General features: G+C 32.5%; 1 protein-coding gene across 1 annotated transcript; it reads right to left on the reverse strand.

Moving 5' to 3' along the window:
• Window positions 1-16,001: 16,001 nt before the first annotated feature.
• Window positions 16,002-17,726, reverse strand: LOC139893899 (uncharacterized). The gene is made up of 3 exons (XM_071877098.1): window positions 17,658-17,726; window positions 16,437-17,548; window positions 16,002-16,326 (listed from the first exon to the last, which is right to left on the reverse strand). Exons 2-3 carry the CDS (start codon window positions 17,502-17,504, stop codon window positions 16,270-16,272), a joined length of 1,125 nt encoding a protein of 374 aa, XP_071733199.1. The 5' UTR covers window positions 17,505-17,548; window positions 17,658-17,726; the 3' UTR covers window positions 16,002-16,269.
• Between the last annotated feature and the right edge of the window lie 4,303 nt (window positions 17,727-22,029).

Consider the following 22,029-nt stretch of genomic DNA (forward strand, 5'->3'; position numbering starts at 1 on the left):
AGGTTATTCGTGGCAGTTTGATTATGACAAGTTGTTTGATTCGTTCAATCTTCCGGAGGATGACTCAGATGATGAAGAGATTGCTGCACAAATGATGTATAACATGCGTACCTCCGTGGAACGTATGTCTGATGTGCGTGTGCAATCTCAAGTACCTATTGTGACTGACGATAAAGCACCAGTGTCAGGGCCAGATGATGATGAATCAGATTCTAGTGAGTCAGTTCCGGCAATAGAGGAATCGACATTACAATCTGAGGGGGAGGATGTGTATCTGGATGAAGTTTATGAGGATTTGGTGGATGAGGAACCCACTAGAATTGTGCTTGACGAACCTGTTCAATCTGAGGAACCTATACAAACAGTGAATGTGGATCTGTTACAAACTGATACAGATAACACTACTGAAACAGGCGGACTAAGACGGTCTAGTCGATCGGTATCTCTTCCTAAATGTTTTGATGATTATGTTATTAACCCTGCAGGTGTTTCAGGTGCTAATACAGGTGAACCTTCTGCTTCGGACGAGCGTGTTACACCCTCTGAAAATGTTGTTACTGCTTTTTATACTCAATTAAATCAAACAGGAAGAATCTTCAGAAATGTGTACTGTGCTTTTGTGTCGCAAATCGAACCTGAAGATGTCAAAGAGGCATTGCAGTATGATGAGTGGCTTTCAGCTATGCAGGAAGAACTTTAACAATTTAATCATTTGGGTGTTTAGAGGTTAGTAATACCACCTTCCGGCTGTAAACCGTATGGCCTGAAGTGGGTATTGAAGAATAAGATAGATGATCAAGGTATCGTGATCCGAAACAAAGCAAGATTGGTTGTTCGAGGTTATCAACAAATTCCAGAGATTGATTATGATGAAGTATATGCTCCGGTTGATAGACTTGAGGCAATTCGAATGTTTTTGACATTTTGCTTCATGGAAAGGGTTTAGAGTTTTTCAGATGGATGTTAAGAGTGCATACTTGTATGGCACTCTCCAAGAGACTGTGTATGTGACTCAGCCACCGAGTTTTGTTGATCCACATCATCCAGAAAAGGTGTATCTCTTAGAAAAGGCACTTTATGGTCTTCACCAAGCCCCGAGAGCTTGGTATGCTACTCTGTCAAACTATATGATAGAGAAAGGTTTTAGACGTGAAGTCATCGATCAGACTCTATTTATTAAAGAGAGGGGCAACGATATCATGTTGGTACAGGTATATGTGGATGATATCATCTTTGGATCGACCGATCAGAAAATGGTTGATGAGTTTCAGGATGTAATGCAGAAACGATTCAAGATGAGTTCACTAGGGGCCATTAATTTATTCTTGGGGTTGCAGGTTGATCAAACTGAAAAAGGCATTTTTCTACATCAATCGAAGTATGTAGCTGACATCTTGAGCCAGTTCAAGATGGAAGATGAACGAATTGCCAAGAATCCTCTGTCGGTGAATCATGGGATTACGCCAAAAAATACAGGGCCAAAGTCAATCCAACTCTATATAAGGCTATTATTGGTTCTTTGATGTATCTTACAGCATCTAGCCCAAATATCATGTTCGCAACGTGCTTGTGCGCTCGTTATCAAGCACAAACGAATGTGAATCATATGTTAGCAGCGAAGAAGATCATGCATTATCTAAAGGGAACTCCAAGTTTGGGCTTATGATATCCAAGAAATGATGGGTTTGATTTAATGGCATTCAGTGATTCTGATTACGGGGGTTGTAGGAGAGATTTCAAATCGACCTCTGGTGGTTGTCAGTTTCTAGGTAGCAGGTTAATAAGTTGGCAGTGTAAGAAACAAACGATAGTTGCACAATCAACGTGTGACGCTAAATATATTGCTGCTGCAAGTTGTACATCTCAGGTAGTCTGGATTCAGCAACAACTTCAGGATTACGGTTTACAAATTTCTAACACTCCTATATATGTTAATAATACTGCTGCTATTGCTGTTACTAAAAACCCTGTTAATCATTCTAAGACCTAACACATAGGGATCAAGTACCATTTCATTAGGGACTGTTATGAAAAGAAACTAATAGATACCCTGCAAATAGGTACTACCACCCAAAGGGCTGACTTGTTTACAAAAGAGTTTGACTGACCTCGCTTCCTGTTCCTGTTAAATGTGTTAGGAGTGAAAGATAGGGCGTAGGTTGTGTCCGATAGGGAGTTATTGAAGTAATCATCCAATCTGTATCATTTGTATATTTGCATTTGCATGTTGCATCATTTTTGCATGTTACTTAGCTTATTTTCTGCTCATTTTATTTTTGCATGATCATTTTATTTTCTGTTATGCATTCTTATATTGAAAAAAATTGTGTTTATTTGCTTTCTGTAACTAGAATAGTTGAGAAAATTGGTTCAACGGAAAATACAAAAACATTGAAAAATGAAAAAGGCATAAAAATCTGAAAAATTAGAAAATGAGAAGTTGTTATGTGAAAATGAGAAATGATTGTATTACTGAACTTGCATGTTAATCGTTCTGCGTAATAAGTAAGTAGTACATGATTAGTTAATGAATGTTGATGAATTTTGAGGATTGAATTTTGGAATGAGAGGATCACTAGCGCATAAAGTAAATAATCTTGGCAAGGAAATCGTGAAAAGGTTTACAGCGGTTGACGGTAGTCACCTAACTATCACTGGGAATGTACTGAGAAATGATCGTTCAGGAACTCAACAGATGATTGAGGTCTCCCCTACTACGATTTATACTCTAGTGAAGGATTGCCAAGTAAGTCCGCAAGATGAGTTTACTATGTTCGAACCTATCAGTTTCTATTTTCCTTTATTGCTTGGGCCGAAACGCATTAGGATAGTCAGGTATCCAAAGGGGGTTTCTTCTCACTATGAACGGGTCGAAAAGTGCAATTCTGTATCACAGACATATCATCGGTTTGAGAAATTATCGGAGGAGACTGTTTCAATGCCAAAGATTAAAGCTAATGTGTGATTCATTTCAATAAGTGGTGAATCATCATCAAAGTTATATTTATTATTCTATTTAAAGTTATCTTTGTTTATGTTGGAAAAACTAAAGCGCAACATCAGAAAATCCAAAAAAAAAAAAAAAGGGTATATATGTTATCATTTATATGTTAGTAACACAATAAATATGGTGCTCCACATCAAATACAAAGAATCCGGGTTATCAAAGTTTGGACTTCGTGTCTATCTATCCACTGAATTCTACATGTGAAAGATGATCAAACAATGTGTCGATCAGAACAATTTAAGTTGTCTATATCCGAGGGGGAGAAGTTTCAGAGTTTCAGATCTAGAAAACTCAAATCATTCTGTCTGTCCTGGAAATCATAATTTTAGCAGGATTTTGCTTATCATTTAGAGGGACGCTACATCTATTGTCTGCGATATGGGTTGTGCCTATTGGTCTAGATAGCTGGGAACGTCTTCTGGAGGGTATTCTGACTTAGAATTCAATCACCCCCAAAAACATCATATCATTCCATCATTATTAGCTTTCCGCTTAAGCATGGGGTTTATAGCAACTGGTAACTGTGTTTTTACGGAGTATGTAATAAAATTGAGATAAAAAAAGCCTTCTGAATCGAAAGGTATAAGTTTAAGGTAGAAGCTCATGGCTGACAGGGTTGCTAGAAACATCGTGAGATGCTTCATGTTCAATCAAATCGAAAGTACATCGAGGTGATAGCAGACAGCTTCAATTTATTGTGCTTAATTGACTACCTAATAAATTTGTGCGATCTCAAGTGAAGACTAAGTTTAAGATTATTTACTTAAGTGTGCAAGTGATTTTCAAAAAGTCTGGAAGGAGAGTCTAATAAGTTTATTGATATTCAAAGACTGAAAGTATAGGTACTTGATAACTTGAGAAATATAGTTCAGTTCTGATCCCAATAAAAATGTTGATTAATTCATCTTCTCACAAAAATATGTGTTTATGCTTTGATTGCTGTATAGTTTACACTCCTGATAGAATAGTTCAGTTTGTTTAAATTGTATAGCATGTCAATTAGCTAGTTATGTCATGCTTGTGATATTCACTATACGGTTAGTTTATTGTTTTAATTCATCATAATGTTTATGCTTGCATTTATTTTTCATAGTCTGCATTTTAATATGAAAAAGACAAAAAGATTTTGTATGTTCTTAGCATTGTTGCATGTTTCAAACTGTATATTATTGCATATCATTTGGTGATTACTTCAGAAATTCCGCATGTGTGGACCAGGGGGAGTAAGCAAGTGTGAAAGAGATCCGTAAAATGAAATGTTCATTGAGTCAGATATTAGTTCATTTAACTTAGGTTGAAATACTATTGGATCTGGTAAAGGTTGAAACAACTAGAGTAAAGGTAAGGTGTTTGTTTGGATGAGACGAATTGTTTAGAAGAGAAAGTTAGAAAATACGAGAATGGAAAATTAAATTTTAAAATTGTGAATTTGCAACCGGGCGGTTACTCAATGCAAACGCACGGTTACACCATGTAACCGCCCGGATACGTAGATTAAAGGGTTTTTGAACTTCATGTACAAATGTACTGCTATACATTGCACCCGCGCGGTTGCATAATTTTTGGCCGGATAAAACCCTGCAACCGCACAGTTGCAGGACGGGTATAAATACCCAAACTCAGAACCGTGGGTTGCTTGTGCTCACAAATTGGTTAAGTCTAAAATTGTTCAAAATTCACAAAGTGCTAAGGGGAGTTTTTGATCTCCTTTTTCTTATTCTACTCATGTTACTGATCAATTTCATCTATAACAGGTATCTTTCCATCCATTAAATCTCTTGTTTTGATTAGTTTTTAGTTTTCATGAACTTTAGATCAATACAGGGATTGTTAATGTGTTATAACTGGAATTGTTGATCAAAATGTGTTAGTCGGAGGTCATAGAAGCTAATTAAATCATTTGCTTGATGATCAATACATGGTTTGTAGGTTTTGGGTTTTGAAAACCCTAACAGATACGAAGAATACAACCGTACGGTTGCATTTTAAAACCGCACGGTTGAACATATATCCGTAGCACTATTCAGCGCAACCGCACGGTTACACAATTGATTCAAAGTTTAGATTTTAAATATGTATCCGTGTGATTTGAACCTGCACCCGTACAGTTACAGGTGCACCCGGGTTAGATCCTATTGCAACCATACGGATGCATATCAGAAACCCTAATTTTGAAATTTTGATTACTAACTTTTGGGTTTGCGATATTTTTGGTGTTTGTTTCAGATTCAGCTATGTCTGGGACTCCAATTACTAATGCTCCTACAACTGAGGGTACCGGCTCTGGATCCGGTCGTCCTCATGCTGAGAAGAGGTCTAAGCCTCGTCGTGTGACAAAGTCTAGATCCAAGAAGGCTACTGACCACAACAACGAACTTCAAGTGGGCCCTAACAATAACCAGCTGGCCAATCTAAATAAGATTGAGTATTTAGCTGACTATCACGGGATTATGGAGTTTCTTGAGAGATCTCGTATTTACACAGTGACGACCCGGAAATTTCCGACCAAATTTAAACTTAATCTTTATGTGTTTCCGACACGATAAGCAAAGTCTGTAATGTTGAAGTCTCGAAAATTTTGAAGTGTGTTCATGTAATCAATTACCCTTCGACTGTTCTCGACGATTCACGAACAATTATGTGTAAATAGATATGTATGTATATGTGTGTGTGTGTGTGTGTGTGTGAATATTAAATTGAGAAATATTAATGAAACATTAAACGGTTTGGTTGATATAAAAATAAGAAATCTATTATATGACTTGAAAATGTTAAATGTATAACGATATACTTATTCGTTTGAGATAAACATCTACGTAATAAGACGTGTCATGTGAAACGTGTATGTATAGGTAGACAAAGTATATTGAATATATATATATATATATATATATATATATATATATATATATAAGCGGTTTCGAATACAATTAATAGTTATAGTAACATTTGATGGTTATTAAACTAGTTAATAAAAACTTATAAGGATTTAAAAATGAACATAAGTTCTAGTAATAGATTATGTGATCTGAATATATCTAGTTCTAAAAGAATAAACTTTATAATAGTTATTTGATTTAATGAGAACGTTTTCAGTCTAAAAGAATTCTTTTTCTAAAACTTTTCATAATGTAATTTGAATATATGTATAAAACCTAATTAAAACTTTACGATATATATATATATATATATATATATATATATATATATATATATATATATATATATATATATATATATATATATATATATATATATATATATTATATATATATATTAAATCACAAGTACATATAATTATTGTTTTAAAAAATATATATAAAAAATTTTGAATATATAAAGTTAGAAAACTTAATTAAAGCTTTATATTATAAATTTATATATATATATATATATATATATATATATATATATATATATATATATATATATATATATATTGTTTTAAAGGTATACAACGTACTATGATAAATTTCGAAAGATTGTACATATCAAGAAGTAGATTATTAAGTTATTATCATTATCTTTTATTGCTATAAGTGTTAGAAATTATATAAAATGATTTGAGTGTCACGTCTTCTTTAAAAATAATATAACTTTATAAATATCTAGGACCATTTTTGACAAATTGTCACCAAGCCATTTTAATAAAGATAAAAGTTTTAACGTTACCTTAAAATTTAGAATCTTTCTAGAAATCTTTTGACAAGTTATAAAAGATAACGGTCCGTGATTCAATTAAAAATAAATAACTTGCAACGTGTAATTAAAAAATATGTTCATATATATTTTGAATTATTTAATAAGTGATATTAATATTCGATTATTAAATCGATACTCATTTAGACAAGTTAACTTATGAGAATTTGATACATGCAAATTACTATATTATTATTATTATTATTATTTTCATAATTATTATTACCATTATCATTAGAAATCTTTATTATTTTTATTATAGTTATCATTATTATTATAAATAATACAAACTATTATTATTATGAATAATATTAAATTTATCATTTTTATAGTTAATAACAATATTATTATTATTATTATTATTATTATTATTATTATTATTATTATTATTATTATTGATTGTTGTTAAGTAATTATTATTATGACTAATATTAGAAATAAAGTTATTAGTATAATTAATATTATTATTATTTTATTAAAGTTATTATTATTACTTTTATTATTAGTATTATTATCAAAACTACTAATATTAGTGTCATTACTAAATATTTATCTAAAGTATATAAGTATAGTTAATTTAGTTATTAATGAAACATACAATTACTAACATTAACATTTTAATTAAAATTATTACTATCACTATTATTATTATTATTTTCATTAACATGATTTTATATATAATTTTATTTACATTATTTTTATTATCATTATTATTATTATCATATATATTATTATCATTACAGTATTATTATTACTACAAACATAATAACATTATTTACATAAATGTTTACATATAACAAATTCTGATTTAAACAATATAATACTAATTATATAGATATATATGTATTAACATAACTATATGTATAAATATTAATATACAAAATATATATATATATATATATATATATATATATATATATATATATATATATATATATATATATATATATATATATATATATATATATATATATATATATAACCTTTGAAATAACACATACATTACTAAATTAAATAAGTAATACATATATAAACTAGTTTGATTATTATTACAAGTTAATTATATGTTTTAATATATGTAACTGATATAGGTTCGTGAATCCGAGGCCAACCTTGCATTGTTCAGTATCGTCGTATGAATATTTTTACTACAAAATATTGTATTGTGAGTTTCATTTGCTCCCTTTTTAAATGCTTTTGCAATATATATATATTTTTGGGACTATGAATACATGCACTTTTATAAATGTTTTACGAAATAGACACAAGTAATCGAAACTACATTCTATGGTTGAATTGTTATACCGGATATCACCCTTGTTGAACTTGGTAGCCTAAGAATTGGTGTTTATTATAATTGCAACCAATTGACGCGAATCCTAAAGATAGATCTATGGGCCTTGACACGCCCCAGTCAGAGAATTTGAACTGCTTTAGTACTTCGATGTTTATATGATTGGGGATATTCTAGATGCATTTTGTTAATGTCGGTTACCAGGTGTTCAATCCATATGAATGAATTTTAAACACTTACGAGTGTATGATTATTGATTAAATGAAATCTTGTGGTCTATTAAAATTATGGAAATGATTGATTACGATAAACTAATGAACTCACCAATCTTTTGGTTGACACTTTAAAGCATGTTTATTCTCAGGTATTAAGGAAATCTTCTGCTGTGCATTTGCTCATTTTAAAGATATTACTTGGAGTCATTCATGGCATATTTCAAAAGACGTTGCATTCGAGTCATTAAGTTCATCAAGATTGATAAGAAGTCATTGATAGTTTGATATATTAGGAAATGGTATGCATGCCTGTTAACTTTCGATGTAATGAAAGTTTGTCTTTTAAAAACGAATGCATTGTTTGTAAAATATATCATTTAGAGGTCAAATACCTCGCGATGAAATCAACTATTGTGAATCGTTTATAATGTATATGAACGGGTCCTTTCATACACGGCTATCTCTATTGTGGTGCCAGCATATCTTTCTCATCAACATGAGTTTTGGAAGAATGTTACTTTATCAAAGGCAATGGATGGTGAACGACAGATTGATGTGATAAACAGTGTTGTTCAGGGTAAGCCGATTGTTGTAACTGAATGGCATATCAGGAGGCTATTAAGCTTTCGTGATGTAGCGGATATGAAAACTAGACTTAATTTGGGACTAGTCAAAGGCTGTTTCCAGATATGCAAGCACTCTGGGGATTTGACAAAGTCAATGGTGTTGAAGTCAGGTTTCTGTCCAACTTTCAAATACTTAGCTCATGTTATTGTTCACTGTTTGAGCTCTAGAAGAGAAGGTCATGATGAATTGAATTTCGTGATGCAATCTATGATGGTGGCTTTAATTCCGAATCTTCCATTTAACTTCTCTGGAGTTATATTCGATTACATCATCGAGAACAGCAAGTTCAAGTCTGATCCTTATCTTCTTTATCCACGATTTCTCCAGCTCGTTATGAATTCTCAGCATACTCAGCTTGTCAAGGAGGATAAATACCTTATTAAGCTGAATGTGATGACAAATGAAGTGGTGAGGCGTATGATTTATTACAAGGGTAAAGTGGCTCCACCAAACCGTCCACTATTCGGTCATTTAAAAAGGGTTAACTACGTAGCTCGTAATCCAAGAATGTGGAGGAATGAGAATAGTGATTCGGACAAAGAAGACATTGTTCCTGATCTTACTGAAACGGATGATGAAGAGGAGGTTGTGGAAGTTGGTTCTCATTCTGGTCGTGCTGCCGATGACTTGGATAATTATAGTTTGGAGGATGAGGTGACAGAAGGTGGTGAGTTATTGATGTCCTTAAAGCGAAAGGAGGTTGCTAAAGATGAACCTTTGAGAAAGCCGAAGAGGAAGAGAGGTCATGTGAGACGGGCTGTTGATCTCTAAGGAGGTGCTTCAGCTACTCAGACTGCAACTCAAAGAGCTGAGGTGCCACCTACTCAACAAGCTCAGGCTCCTCCAGTACTACCTACCCGATCTACTCAACAAGTCACAACACCACCAGTTGCGTCTACACATGAGGGTAGTTCATTGGTTCTCGCAACTGCTGATCCTGCATTTGTTACTCTCCAGGCTACTGTGCTCAATCTGGTTGATAAAGTTGATGAAGTAATGAAGAAGAATAAAGACAAGAAGAATGAGGTGAGTGAGTTACAAGCTAAAGTGGACCCTCTGACATCTGAACTCGAGAAATCAAAGAAGTTAGCAGCTGATCTGAAGAAGTTAACAGAAAAACAGGCCAAGAGGATCAGACGGATGGATAGTCGTGATAGGAGGTTCAAGGGAAAGTTAGAGGCTGATCCTCAAGATGGGACAATTCGTTTGAAGATGAAGCATGTTAATGATGATCTCCTGTCTACCAAAAGCGAATATTCTTCGGACTCTTCCTCTGAGGGGACTGCGAACGTAAGTCAGATACAAGAGGTACATTTTCCTAAACCTCTATCTGTTTATATTCATAAGTTAACATATTTTTTAGACCATCAAGGTACAGTGATTAGCTCGCTAGACTATGATGTGGAGGAGGGAGAAATTGTACATACAATGACAGATGAAGAGGTAGCTAGAATGTTTGGTATAGAGGTATATAAGTTGACTGCTGCAGAAAAAGCTCCAAATACTGTTGGTACACGTGAGAATAGGCATTCAGGTGATGATAGTGCTGAGGAAGTCATCGTTGAAGATGCTTCTGATGATGAGAATGTTGCTGATAGTGTAGATGAAGATGACTTACCTGAGTTTGCTGATCTTTTCAATCAACAAATGATGATGTTTTGAATCGGAAAGTGGATGAGAAGCGGACTACTGAGGAAAGTGAGTCATCTGGTGTGAACAAGGAAGGTGAGAATATTGATACTGTAAACAAACAGAAGAACCAAGAATGGAGGGAGTATCAGAGATCCTGTACCAAGGCGTGGTTTAAGAAAGTACCGCTGGAACCCAAATACAAGTTATATTATGATCGAACGGGAAAGGTTACAGGTGGGAAGATTCTTAGCTGGGCATATTTGAAAGATTTCAATTGCTTTGCAGTACGAAGGGAAAATGGTGTTGATTATTTTAAGCATGATGTTGATATGAAAACACTCCCATATTTTGAAATGATGGAACTTGCTAGATTGCCACTGCTCTATCATGAATCTGATGGATGGGGACAGTGGATGCAGTTTAAGATTAGGAAAGAGTTTAAGTACGGCTGGTCTGTGTTAGAGCCGCAGTTTCCAAAAGTTTCTTATCATACTGATGAATCTACAGGGAACAGAGTTCGAGTGGTTAGGTATAAGCGTGCAAGGACAATGAAGTTTGAACCAATTCGTAAAATGCCACAAAATTTTGGTGATCGTTTTCGATGGTGGTATTATGATGGACGAACAGAAGAAGCGGTGATTTTGTTGTATAATCCTAATGGTAGTTTGGACCAGATCAGGATTATAGATCCAAGGTGGATTCGAAATTTGTGCAAAGAAGATATCAAGGTGTTGCGGAGACACCCTATCTTTCATGAGTTGTCTAATACTGCGCAGGCAATTCAGTTCAATCGTGCTGTTCGAACATGTTATGCTTATGATATCCATGCTTAAATGTCTGTCTTTTGAATTTGAATTAATAAACTGTGGACTTGAATGTTTTATTTTTCAGTTTATTTTGATTTGGTTGTGATAACGTGACATAAACGTCTTAATTTTCATGTTATTGAATATGTTTGATTGTGTGATTATTTGTCTTTTACCGAGGAAAGTATATTTTGTTATTTAAGATAATGAACTGGGTCCTAGGGGGAGTTTGTTGGAGCATACTTAGTCCCCGAGTTCATTATGATCACGTTGAAGTGTTTATCGTTTAACTTTCTCTGTTGGAATGCAACAGCACGGTTGCAGGTATGCAACCGTACGGTTAGACAGGCAACCGCACGGTTGCAAGGTGCAGCCGCCCGGTTGCACACGCTGTGTGTGTATATAATGGGTATTACGAGTTCATTGTTAGGGTTACGAATCCTAACCTATTTCATACGTACAATTCGATACCCTGGTATTCTAGCATTTATCTAAGTCGATCTTTAACATATCTAAGTCGATTTATTCATTAAGATCAAAGGTTTTCATTGGATTTTGAGTATAAAACCCAATAACGAGATTTTCTCCACTCGTTATTGAATCTAAGATCATTTGATCCTGTTTACACGATCCTACATTAGTTTACGTATTTTTATTACTTTTAGTTGAAATTCGATTGGATTGTTAAACTACATACACTAAGATATGATTTTGCTACAGTATTTCATATACAGATTTCGTTTTCTTTTTAAAATATTTTGCGAGTAGAGCGTATATAAAACGTGAAAAGTTACACATGGAATAAGGAGCATGATATATTTGACCAAGATGATGTTGAAGTGTCGACTGAGGGATGATTTTAAGAGACAAAAATCGTACGATGTAATGATAACTTGAGTGGACAACTTAACGCGTACTAAATGTCCGATTTTTCTTTCTTTCTTAAAAAGCGATCATGACCACCACTTCTTGGACAGTTGGACTCTATCTTCTTTCACAACATCCAAAATAACCCAAAAAAATAATGCCAACATTATATACTTTTAATTTGTAGATCCACTTGAACGTACTGAAAAATAAAATATTAATTGGTTTCATTCCCTGCACATTTTCTCTTATTAAAATCTTTATTTTTCAACTTTTAATTTAAATATTTTTATTTATATTATATAATAGTTGATAAATATTATACTATAAAAACACATTTAAAACTCAATTTATGCATATAATTTTTATCAAATTTATTTTAAAAAAGAAAGATTGTCAAAAGTTAAATTGGACACTCCAAATGAGATAAGGGAAGTAATAAGCTTAATTAATTAGGTTACATAACTAGGTAACAACAAACCGTTATAATAATGTTCGACTTTTAATATGATTGTTATTTGTTAGGCCACTCCCTATCGTAACTAAACTATTCATCCTCTTAACCTTCTACATCAGCGCCACATCAACACCAATATCCTATAACTAACTCATAATTAAACACTCCATATCATGGCTAAAACAATACTCCTCTTAATATACAACGTACAAGCAATAAAGCATCAAGTTCAACAATAAAAAGCCACCGGGACCCACAATTCCTATAACTAACTAAACACATCCGTTAAATCCATGGTGAGTGCGGGTTACTAATGTGGGTAACTAAGCCATGCCTATGGTTCATTACGGGTAATGACGGATAACTAACCCATAGGGAGTGGTCTTAGTCGGCTTTGGGTTGTATTAAGGGATAAGATCGATTCAATTGGTGGCATTTTCTTGGTTTGTTTTTAATAATCATAGTTAGACCACTCCCTATGGTTCCATTACCCGTCATTACCCGCTCATTACCCGTAGTTACCCGTAATGAACCATAGGCACGGATTAGTTATCCGCGTTAGTTATCCGCATTCACCATGGATTTAATGGAAGTGTTTAGGTTAGTTATAGGAATTGTGGGTCCCAGTGGTTTTTTATTGTTGGACTTGATGCTTTATTGTTTGTACGTTGTATATTAAGAGGAGTATTGTTTTAGCCATGATAGGAAGTGTTTAGTTATGAGTTAGTTATAGGATATTGGTGTTGATGTGGCGCTGATGTGGAAGATTAAGAGGATGAATAATTTAGTTACGATAAGGAGTGGCCTTAGGGTTGATGGTGTTATGGTTTCTGGTGTTGATTGGTTGTTTATAAGACCACTCCCTATGGTTCCATTATCCGTCATTACCCGCTCATTACCCGTAGTTACCCGTAATGAACCATAGGCACGGCTTAGTTATACGCGTTAGTTACCGCACTCACCATGGATTTAATGGAAGATTTTTGGTTAGTTATAGGAATTGTGGGTCCCATTGGCTTTTTATTGTTGGACCTGATGCTTTGTTGCTTGTACGTTATATATTAAGAGAGGTATTGTTTTAGCCATGATAGGAAGTGTTTAGTTATGAGTAATTTATAGAATATTGGTGTTGATGTTGCGCTGATGTGGAAGGTTAAGAGGATGAATAGTTTAGTTACGATAGGGAGTGGCCTAATGCTTTTTGTTCAATGTAATTGATCTGTTGTAGATCTGGTACAAAAGAGTACTACTCATAATGATCATATGATCATGTTAATTAGACGTCAAATCTACGTCATTTGTAATACAATTTTTTTGGAAGTTCGGGGATCACCAGGGGACAAAATTACCCACGCATTCATCTCCCGCAGTTGAATAGTCCGCCTCCAACTGCTACTCATGAGAAAACAACGGCCCAATCCGAGGGCATGAACGGTATAACCCCCATTCCCCCACTGCCCCGCAACGCGATGTAAGGAAGGCACATGTGGGTGGAATTCAAGAGTTAAGGGACAACTTTGTGTGCAATGTTGCACCTCACGGGAGACGAACTCCTGACCTCTCACTATGAGAGTCGGACCACTAACACATAACACATGACACAATGTTTCATTTGTAATACAATTAGATCTTTTAGAACTATTTTAATATAATTTCTGTATTTTCTAATAATAAACCAATGAACATGTTCACTTATAATACACATGAATACATAAAATAAAATTAACTATCAGTTAATCTTAAACAAGAATTAAATATAGGATATGTTGTTATTCTATATAAGCCCTAAAGCAATATACAGTATACATGGGTGGATAAAGTTGTTTTGGACTTATATATCATTACTTTATTGGACTGGCATAACTCTGTGTACATCCCCCCTAAAACTCATCCAACCATTTCTCATGTTTACTTCCGAATAAAGGTAAGGGGTTAAATTGAAATTCAACCCATGAAAATTTTTTAAGGTATTACACATATAATCAAAATAAAAAAGGGGCCTAATTTCGCCTTTTTTCCTAACCGGCCACCTCGAAATGCGTTACTAGTAAGGTTCGAATATTTAACTCATGTGAGAATGTCATAACACAAACCACCAAGTATCGTTACATATATATATCATCAAATAATAGACATATATAGTAGCCAAATAGTATATAGTTCATCTCAAAAGGTTTCAAATTCAAACTTCAGAAAAATATCTTAAGGGTGGTCATGAAAAAGAGTCGAACAATCACATGTTACCTATATAGGACACACACATCCAAGTGTAAGCTCTTTTCTGGGTAGTCAACTGAAAAAACTATATATGTTTATATAGTAGCCAAATAGTATATAGTTGCTCCATAATCCATATATTCAAAATCCATTATTTTGTGCAACAGTGTGAGTATAACTGTGCAAGCTAGTGTAACTGTACGTAACAACAAAATCTTTTAGGTCTGCTAAGTGATGATTGGGTTATATTTATCCATGTAAACAACCAAACATATCGTTTTGATTTTTGTCTATAAGATTTGTTGATTTTTTTTTTTACTTTGCCCCTTGATAAACTCAATGTTGTTAATTACCCCGTAAAGTTTAAAACAAAATGTTTGAGCGTATATCAACTTCTAAAAACCCCTATGATAATATAAATCTTAATTTACTTCAATTCATGTCTGCAAAAGAATAGCAACTCATATATCTGCTGCAAATCTGCAAATAACTACTGTATATGTACGTACGTATCCTGCAGATACTGGAATACAGTGTTATAACCTCATGTTGTCCAACATTATTCTGGTAATTTTTAATTTAATATACAAATACAATTTTTTCCAATAGATTATAAGGTTAATGTATACTTAATAACCTAGAGGCGGAAAACACTAGACAAAGCTTAATCGAATTAACACGGACTTTCGGGATCGTAGAATCGAACCTACTTGAGATTAGAACGACACCTAGAGTTATTATTCATGTTGGCTATATCTGGGAACGATCAAAGACGATAAAACCCGGTTAGGGTATGTGTAGCGTGTGTAACCTAGCAATGTAACCCATAACCCATGTTTATAGTATCTGTAGTCTTCGACTGTCCCCCTCAGACGACAGTTACTCAACTAGTACCGACTTACTCTATCTATCGACAGAGGCGACTGTCGGTCGACAGTAAGTCAGTTTAACTTTGGATTACATTATTAACTAACATGAACGATCAATATCCAAAAGTCAATCTACGATTACAATAATAGTTCAATACCAAATGGCTGAGTTTAACTTACAATGCGATTAGAACTAGGGATTAACAAATATGCACTAATAAATACGCGTGTGTATATACATCAAGCATAATTTTTAAACCAAGACTTTATATTGTCTTCAGGAGTTGACCTGGTAGGGTGTTATATTGTATTGAAGCCTAGAAGTGAACTATCAGTTTAATTAGCACAATATCTTTTACTCCAATATAATTGACAACCAAACTGTTCACACTTAAAACTAATTTATTAGCCATAAATTATATATTAAACAGAAATTAAACTAGGATTAACATCAAAATATTACATTCAGAAAACTTCAAAGAGAGCAGTAGTACCCTTGGTCTAATCATATACTACAATTGGCACTAATGAGACAGATTGATAATCAAACCAGTAACAATATGCACAAGTAACACTGACCTAATTGTAATTGCCTTCCCACACTTTACCATTTAACTGATACTCATTCAATTGATGCTGCAAAACAAATTATAATTTACATCAGATATTAGTGTACCAAATACTAATACCTCTACAGTAATTATTAAAAAATATATGCATACTGGAAATAATACAGTATGAATTACCTCATTTTGTCCAAAACTATGCTGGTAATTGAACAAGTAATCAGGGCTCCAATTGCCTGTCATCAACAATGAAGAATTATCACCTACAAATCCTGAGTTAGTTTGCAAGTTCGAGCTCATCCGATCTAATTGATCGTTTCCAATTAGACGCTCGGATGGGCTACAAAATCCTAATTGGTTTACATCTTGATTTAAAAATGGTCTAAATTTTGAAACTTGATCATGATCACCACCACCACCATGTTTACTATTTCTCTTTGAAATAGTTCTCTCTCTTGCTCTCTCTCTTGCCCTATCTCTTGTTGCTTTTGCAAGAGGATGATGAAAATCTGCACATCTCCTAACTAATTTACTACTACTTTTTTCCTTTTGTTTTTTGCTACTTTCAGATGAAGATTTTGCTACTTGATCATCATGATCATATCCAGTACTCTTAATCAACATGGATTGATCAACTGTTCCAGATAAAACTTCACATTCTGAAGTTGAAGATGCACTGTTGGATACACCCATGAAGCTGCAACTAGGGTCAGGAAGAAGTTCTAAAATCGACGCTTTCGATTTTTGTATTAGCCAATCAACTGTCTTACTAGCCTTATCAAACCCTAACAGGTCTTGCAGCCCAAACAACTTTTTAGCAACATCAAGTGACAATCTCATTCTTCGATCTCTAAGGCCCCGAGCCGTGTTAATCTTGCTGTGTCGATCTCTTTTCGAATGTTTTTTTCTTTCAGGCTCCATTGGATTATTATTATTAACATTAATATCCCATTGATCATAATCTGCATCATTGTTCATAGCAACATTTCCAATATTATTATTGTTACTACATTCTACAACTGTAGATTCTTCCATGTTATTAGTCATGTCATGAGCTAGCATATTTGAATTGTGGTGGTTATGATCATTGGAGAAAAACTGGTGTTGATTAAAGAAATCACAAAATACAGCTTCATCTTCTATTGGAAAGTTAATAGGGGATGGAAGGGAAAAGGAAGAAGAAGAAAAAGATTGAGTATGATAATTATCTTGAGGGATGATTATGTTGTTTGAATAGGGGTACTTCATACTGTTTGTCTTTAGCCTCCAGAAAGCTACATGTGGTTAAGTAACTGTAGAAAGCATGAAAATGAAAGGCTTAATTACCACACAACAATAAATTTTAACTGTAACAAGGTACAAGATTAAGAATAGGATAAAAAGAAAGAGAAAGGTACATACATATATAAAGAGAGATGAGAAAGATGAAGATTAATTGAACATTTAATAAGAATTGGGACTTTGAGAGAGGCTAGCAAGCATGCTATACTTTTCATCATAGAGCTCTAGACATATATACTGATTGTGAAAGAAAAGGAGGCCCATTTTCTTCCTCTTATTGGTCAAGAAGCAAGAACAAGAAAGCACTTGTTAATAATGGAGCAAAGGTAAATACACTTTTGAGATAGAGAATTTTGTTTTGGTAGTAGTTTCTTACTCACTCCTCACCATACACATTGATATTTTCATCCTCACTATACACATTCATATTTTCATGTGTTCCAAAAAATTACTTTATCTCTTTGTAAACCTCGTCTCGAATTTATTGTCCAGTATTTCATTTTAAAATGTCTCAAATTAAGTGTTCACTTTTATAAATTAAAAAAAAAATAAGAAGTTTAAGTTCTATCATGTCATTAATGTATGTGGATGAGATTAAAGGAAGAAAAAAAAGTAAAGATCAAACTGTAAAGTAACAGAAAATATAACACGTTTATGACATTTTCTTAAACTGTGTGTTTATTGTCTGGCGATAATTAATGCGGGACGGAGGGCGTAATTATTAATCATTAACCTTAACAAATAATTTTTATTTATTAGTTCAATTATTTATTTCATAAACTTTTTAGTCACACTGTCTTAGATATATTTGTTGGGTCAATCAAGTTTACAAACTTAGTTTTAAATAAAGTATTTATTTAGTACGATTTAGGTACTGAAACTTGAGTAGCAAAAAAACAAGACTAATTAGTTAATTAGTAATCCTATTATTTAGTTGTCATTATTAGTTTTCTAAAAGGCTATATATATATATATATATATATATATATATATATATATATATATATATATATATATATATATATAGGGTCAGGATCAATGAGGAAGTAACCAATCGGGGGAAGCAAATTTTTTTTATTTTCGTTTTTTTGGAATTTTTTTTTTCTGCATCAAGATCACACGAAAATATGAACATTTAGAAGAGACACTTCGTGATGAATGTTATTATTTAGGCGGGAAAACGATCGACAAAAATAACATTCAAGATAATATTGTTCGTGAAGAATATGAGCGTTTTTTTTTTCATGTTTTGTGAAGTAAAATTTTGCCCGATTTAGATTTTAGGGTTTAGGGTTTGGTGTTTTGGGTTTATTCCATAAACCCAAAACACCAAACCCTAAACTCTAAACTCTAAACCGTTCGTGTTAAAAACTCAATCTAAGTCCTAATTCACTCAATCTAAATCCTAATTCTAAACCCTAAATCTAAACCCTAAACCCTAAATTTCTAAACCATAATATCTAAACCCTATAAACCCTAATATCTAAACTCCAATAGCTAAAACCTCAACATACGCTCGAAAAACACGATAATTGTTATATATTACATCTTCGAGCGTTTTCCCGCCAAAATTAAAACATTTATCACAAAGTGTCTCTACTAAATGTTCATATTTTCATCTCATCTATAATGTTCGTGAACAAAGTTTTTTCAAAAAACGAAAAAAAAAAAAAAATTTACTTCCCCCCGCTTCCCCCCGATTGGTTACTTCCCTCTTGATCCTACCACTATATATATATATATATATATATATTGAAAGGATCCATAGAGAAATAGAGTATGTAGAGAACCCATAGAACTCATAGATTGAACTTCAATATATGTGGAGATTGAGCTTTAAAAAAAAACTGAAAAAAGTCAATCTGCACACTAAAAAAAGTCAATCTGCAAAAAAAAAAAAGTCAATCTACACAAAAAAAAAACTGAAAAAAAGTCAATCTGCAAAAAAAAAAACTGCCAAAAAAGTCAATCTGCACAGAAAAAAAAAGTCAATCTGCAAAAAAAAAAAAAACAAAACAAAAACTGTAAAAAAAAGTCAATCTGCGAAAAAAAAAAAAATCAAATCTGCACAGAAAAAAAAAGTCAATCTGCAAAAAAAAAAAAAAAAATTGTCAATCTGCAGGATATTGACTCAATCTGCACGATTTTCATGAGTTCTCTACTACCTTTAGTTCTCCATGGATCCTCACCCTATATATATATATATATATATATATATATATATATATATATATATATATATATATATATATATATATATATATATATATATATACACACACTAGTGAAATGACCCGTACAACCACGAGTTTGTTTAAACGAAACAGTTTAATGATATATATTAGGTATTAAGTGAATGTATGTTAAAGTCATTTAGTTCAATGACCCGTAAAACCATGGATTACGACTAAAAAACTTCTCGTTGTTTTTACAAACATATTGATGTACTTATCTTGGTCCGAATAAATGAACTACATTTATTCTCCCACTACAGTCTTTCAATTTTCATCACAGTAACTAATTTCATTGTCATAAAATCTACATTACAACATTTTATTGAGACATGTATATCGCATACATATGTAACATAATTAATTCCGTAAAGAGAACTCATATTTAAATAATAATAATAATAATAATTATAATTATAATAATAATAATATTATAATAATAATTATAATAATAAATAATACTAATAAAGTTTACTTAAAAATTGAATATTTATATTATTAATAATAATTATTGGTAATAACAAATTTTTTTTGAAATTTTTTTAAAAATAAAATATAATTATTATATGAAGGTTGTACAATATTCATCAAAGTTTGTATATGTTTTCAAGAGGTGTTTTGTAAAAAATTGTATAATTTGTTTTAAAGTTTGTACATATGGTCATGAGGTGTTTTATCATAAGTTTGTACTTAATACTTCAAATATTGCACATATGATAATGAGGTGTTTACCATAAGATTGTACATAATGCTTCGAATATTGTATATATGGTCATGATGGTGTTTTCTCATAAATTTGTACATAATGCTTCATATATTATACAATTAAATATTAATATCTATATTTTAGTAAATATAATTAATTATTTTAATGACATCAAAGGACAATTGGCCCAACGGTATCGTGGTGACCCTCCAACCAAGAGGTTGAGGGTTCAAGTCCCATTTGGGACATATTCATGGTTCTAAATATTCGTGTTAATGGTATGTGTGAGTTTGCCTTTCAAAAAAAAATTATGGGGGTTTATAATTTTTCTTTTTATTTTTGATTTTTTTTAAAACTTGAATAATTCTCATTTATGATGTCATTATTATAGAGATTTATATATATATATATATATATATATATATATATATATCACATGAATAGAAAAAGTAGAAGAACGAGTATATTAAAAATATAGTCTTTGTGTTCTTTTCCTTTATCTCAAATTTTGGTTATATTTGTATACTTTATTCTTGTTCTAACAATTGGAATGTTCTAATTTGTAATAAGAAAGAAAGTAGCATGGAAAAAAAGGGTTGATTACAACCTTCTACATTCAAAGTAAGAGGAAGTAAGCTGGAACACTTGGCTGATCATAATCGTGAACAAAAGAAAGATGCAGTAAATGTTCACAAATCGACGATCAATAGCAACCAAGCAACAATCAAGTAGCAAGATTGATCACAATCTGTTATCAAAGAAAGAAACATGAAACAACAGTAAGCCAACAAGATTACAAAAAGAAATAGCAGCTAGCTAAGTAGCAACAAGTCAACAACGCAACAAGAATCTAGAAAGAAAGAAGACCAAGACTGTCTTTTTCTCTCGAAAGTATAGAAATAAATGTCATCAAATAAAAGAACGAAAAGAATGAAGAAGCCGACTAAGAAGTGATTGTTGGGTTAATCGGGTTCCCAAGTTAAGTTTTAGATAAGGTACTTATTTAGTAACCAAAACTTTAGTAGGAAAAAAATGGATCAGTTAGTTAAATAGTACTTCGTATGATCTAGTTGCTATTTTTAGTTTTTAAAACGCTCTATATATCATATATTGTATGAATAGAAAAATAGAAAAACGGTTATATTAGGAATTAATAAATGCGTGTCGTAAAGGCACACAATAAGATTATTATTACATATGACCATTTAAATTGTAACAATAATTCCTAAGAGCATCAGGAGTGGGAGCTCGTTTCCCCTTAGTCACCTACCCCGTCGCAAGTCACCCCACTCCCCAACCAATTTTCGAGCTTGCGTCCCGGCCTGGTCAGTCGCATAGGCAACGAGGTGGTTCGGTGTATTAAAAAAAAAACATTAAACATGCCAACAGCTCTTTTCCTACCGTTGGGATTTTTTTTTGTTTTTCAATTCTATATATACACAACACATATACAAACACAAACACAAACACATATCATTTTACATCCATTTTACTCAACATATACTCACACAATCAAATCCAAATTCTCTCATCAAAATAAAAAATATCTTTAAAA

The sequence above is a fragment of the Rutidosis leptorrhynchoides genome, chromosome 2 (assembly GCF_046630445.1).
Source record: "Rutidosis leptorrhynchoides isolate AG116_Rl617_1_P2 chromosome 2, CSIRO_AGI_Rlap_v1, whole genome shotgun sequence".
In the NCBI taxonomy this organism is placed as follows: Eukaryota; Viridiplantae; Streptophyta; class Magnoliopsida; order Asterales; family Asteraceae; genus Rutidosis; species Rutidosis leptorrhynchoides.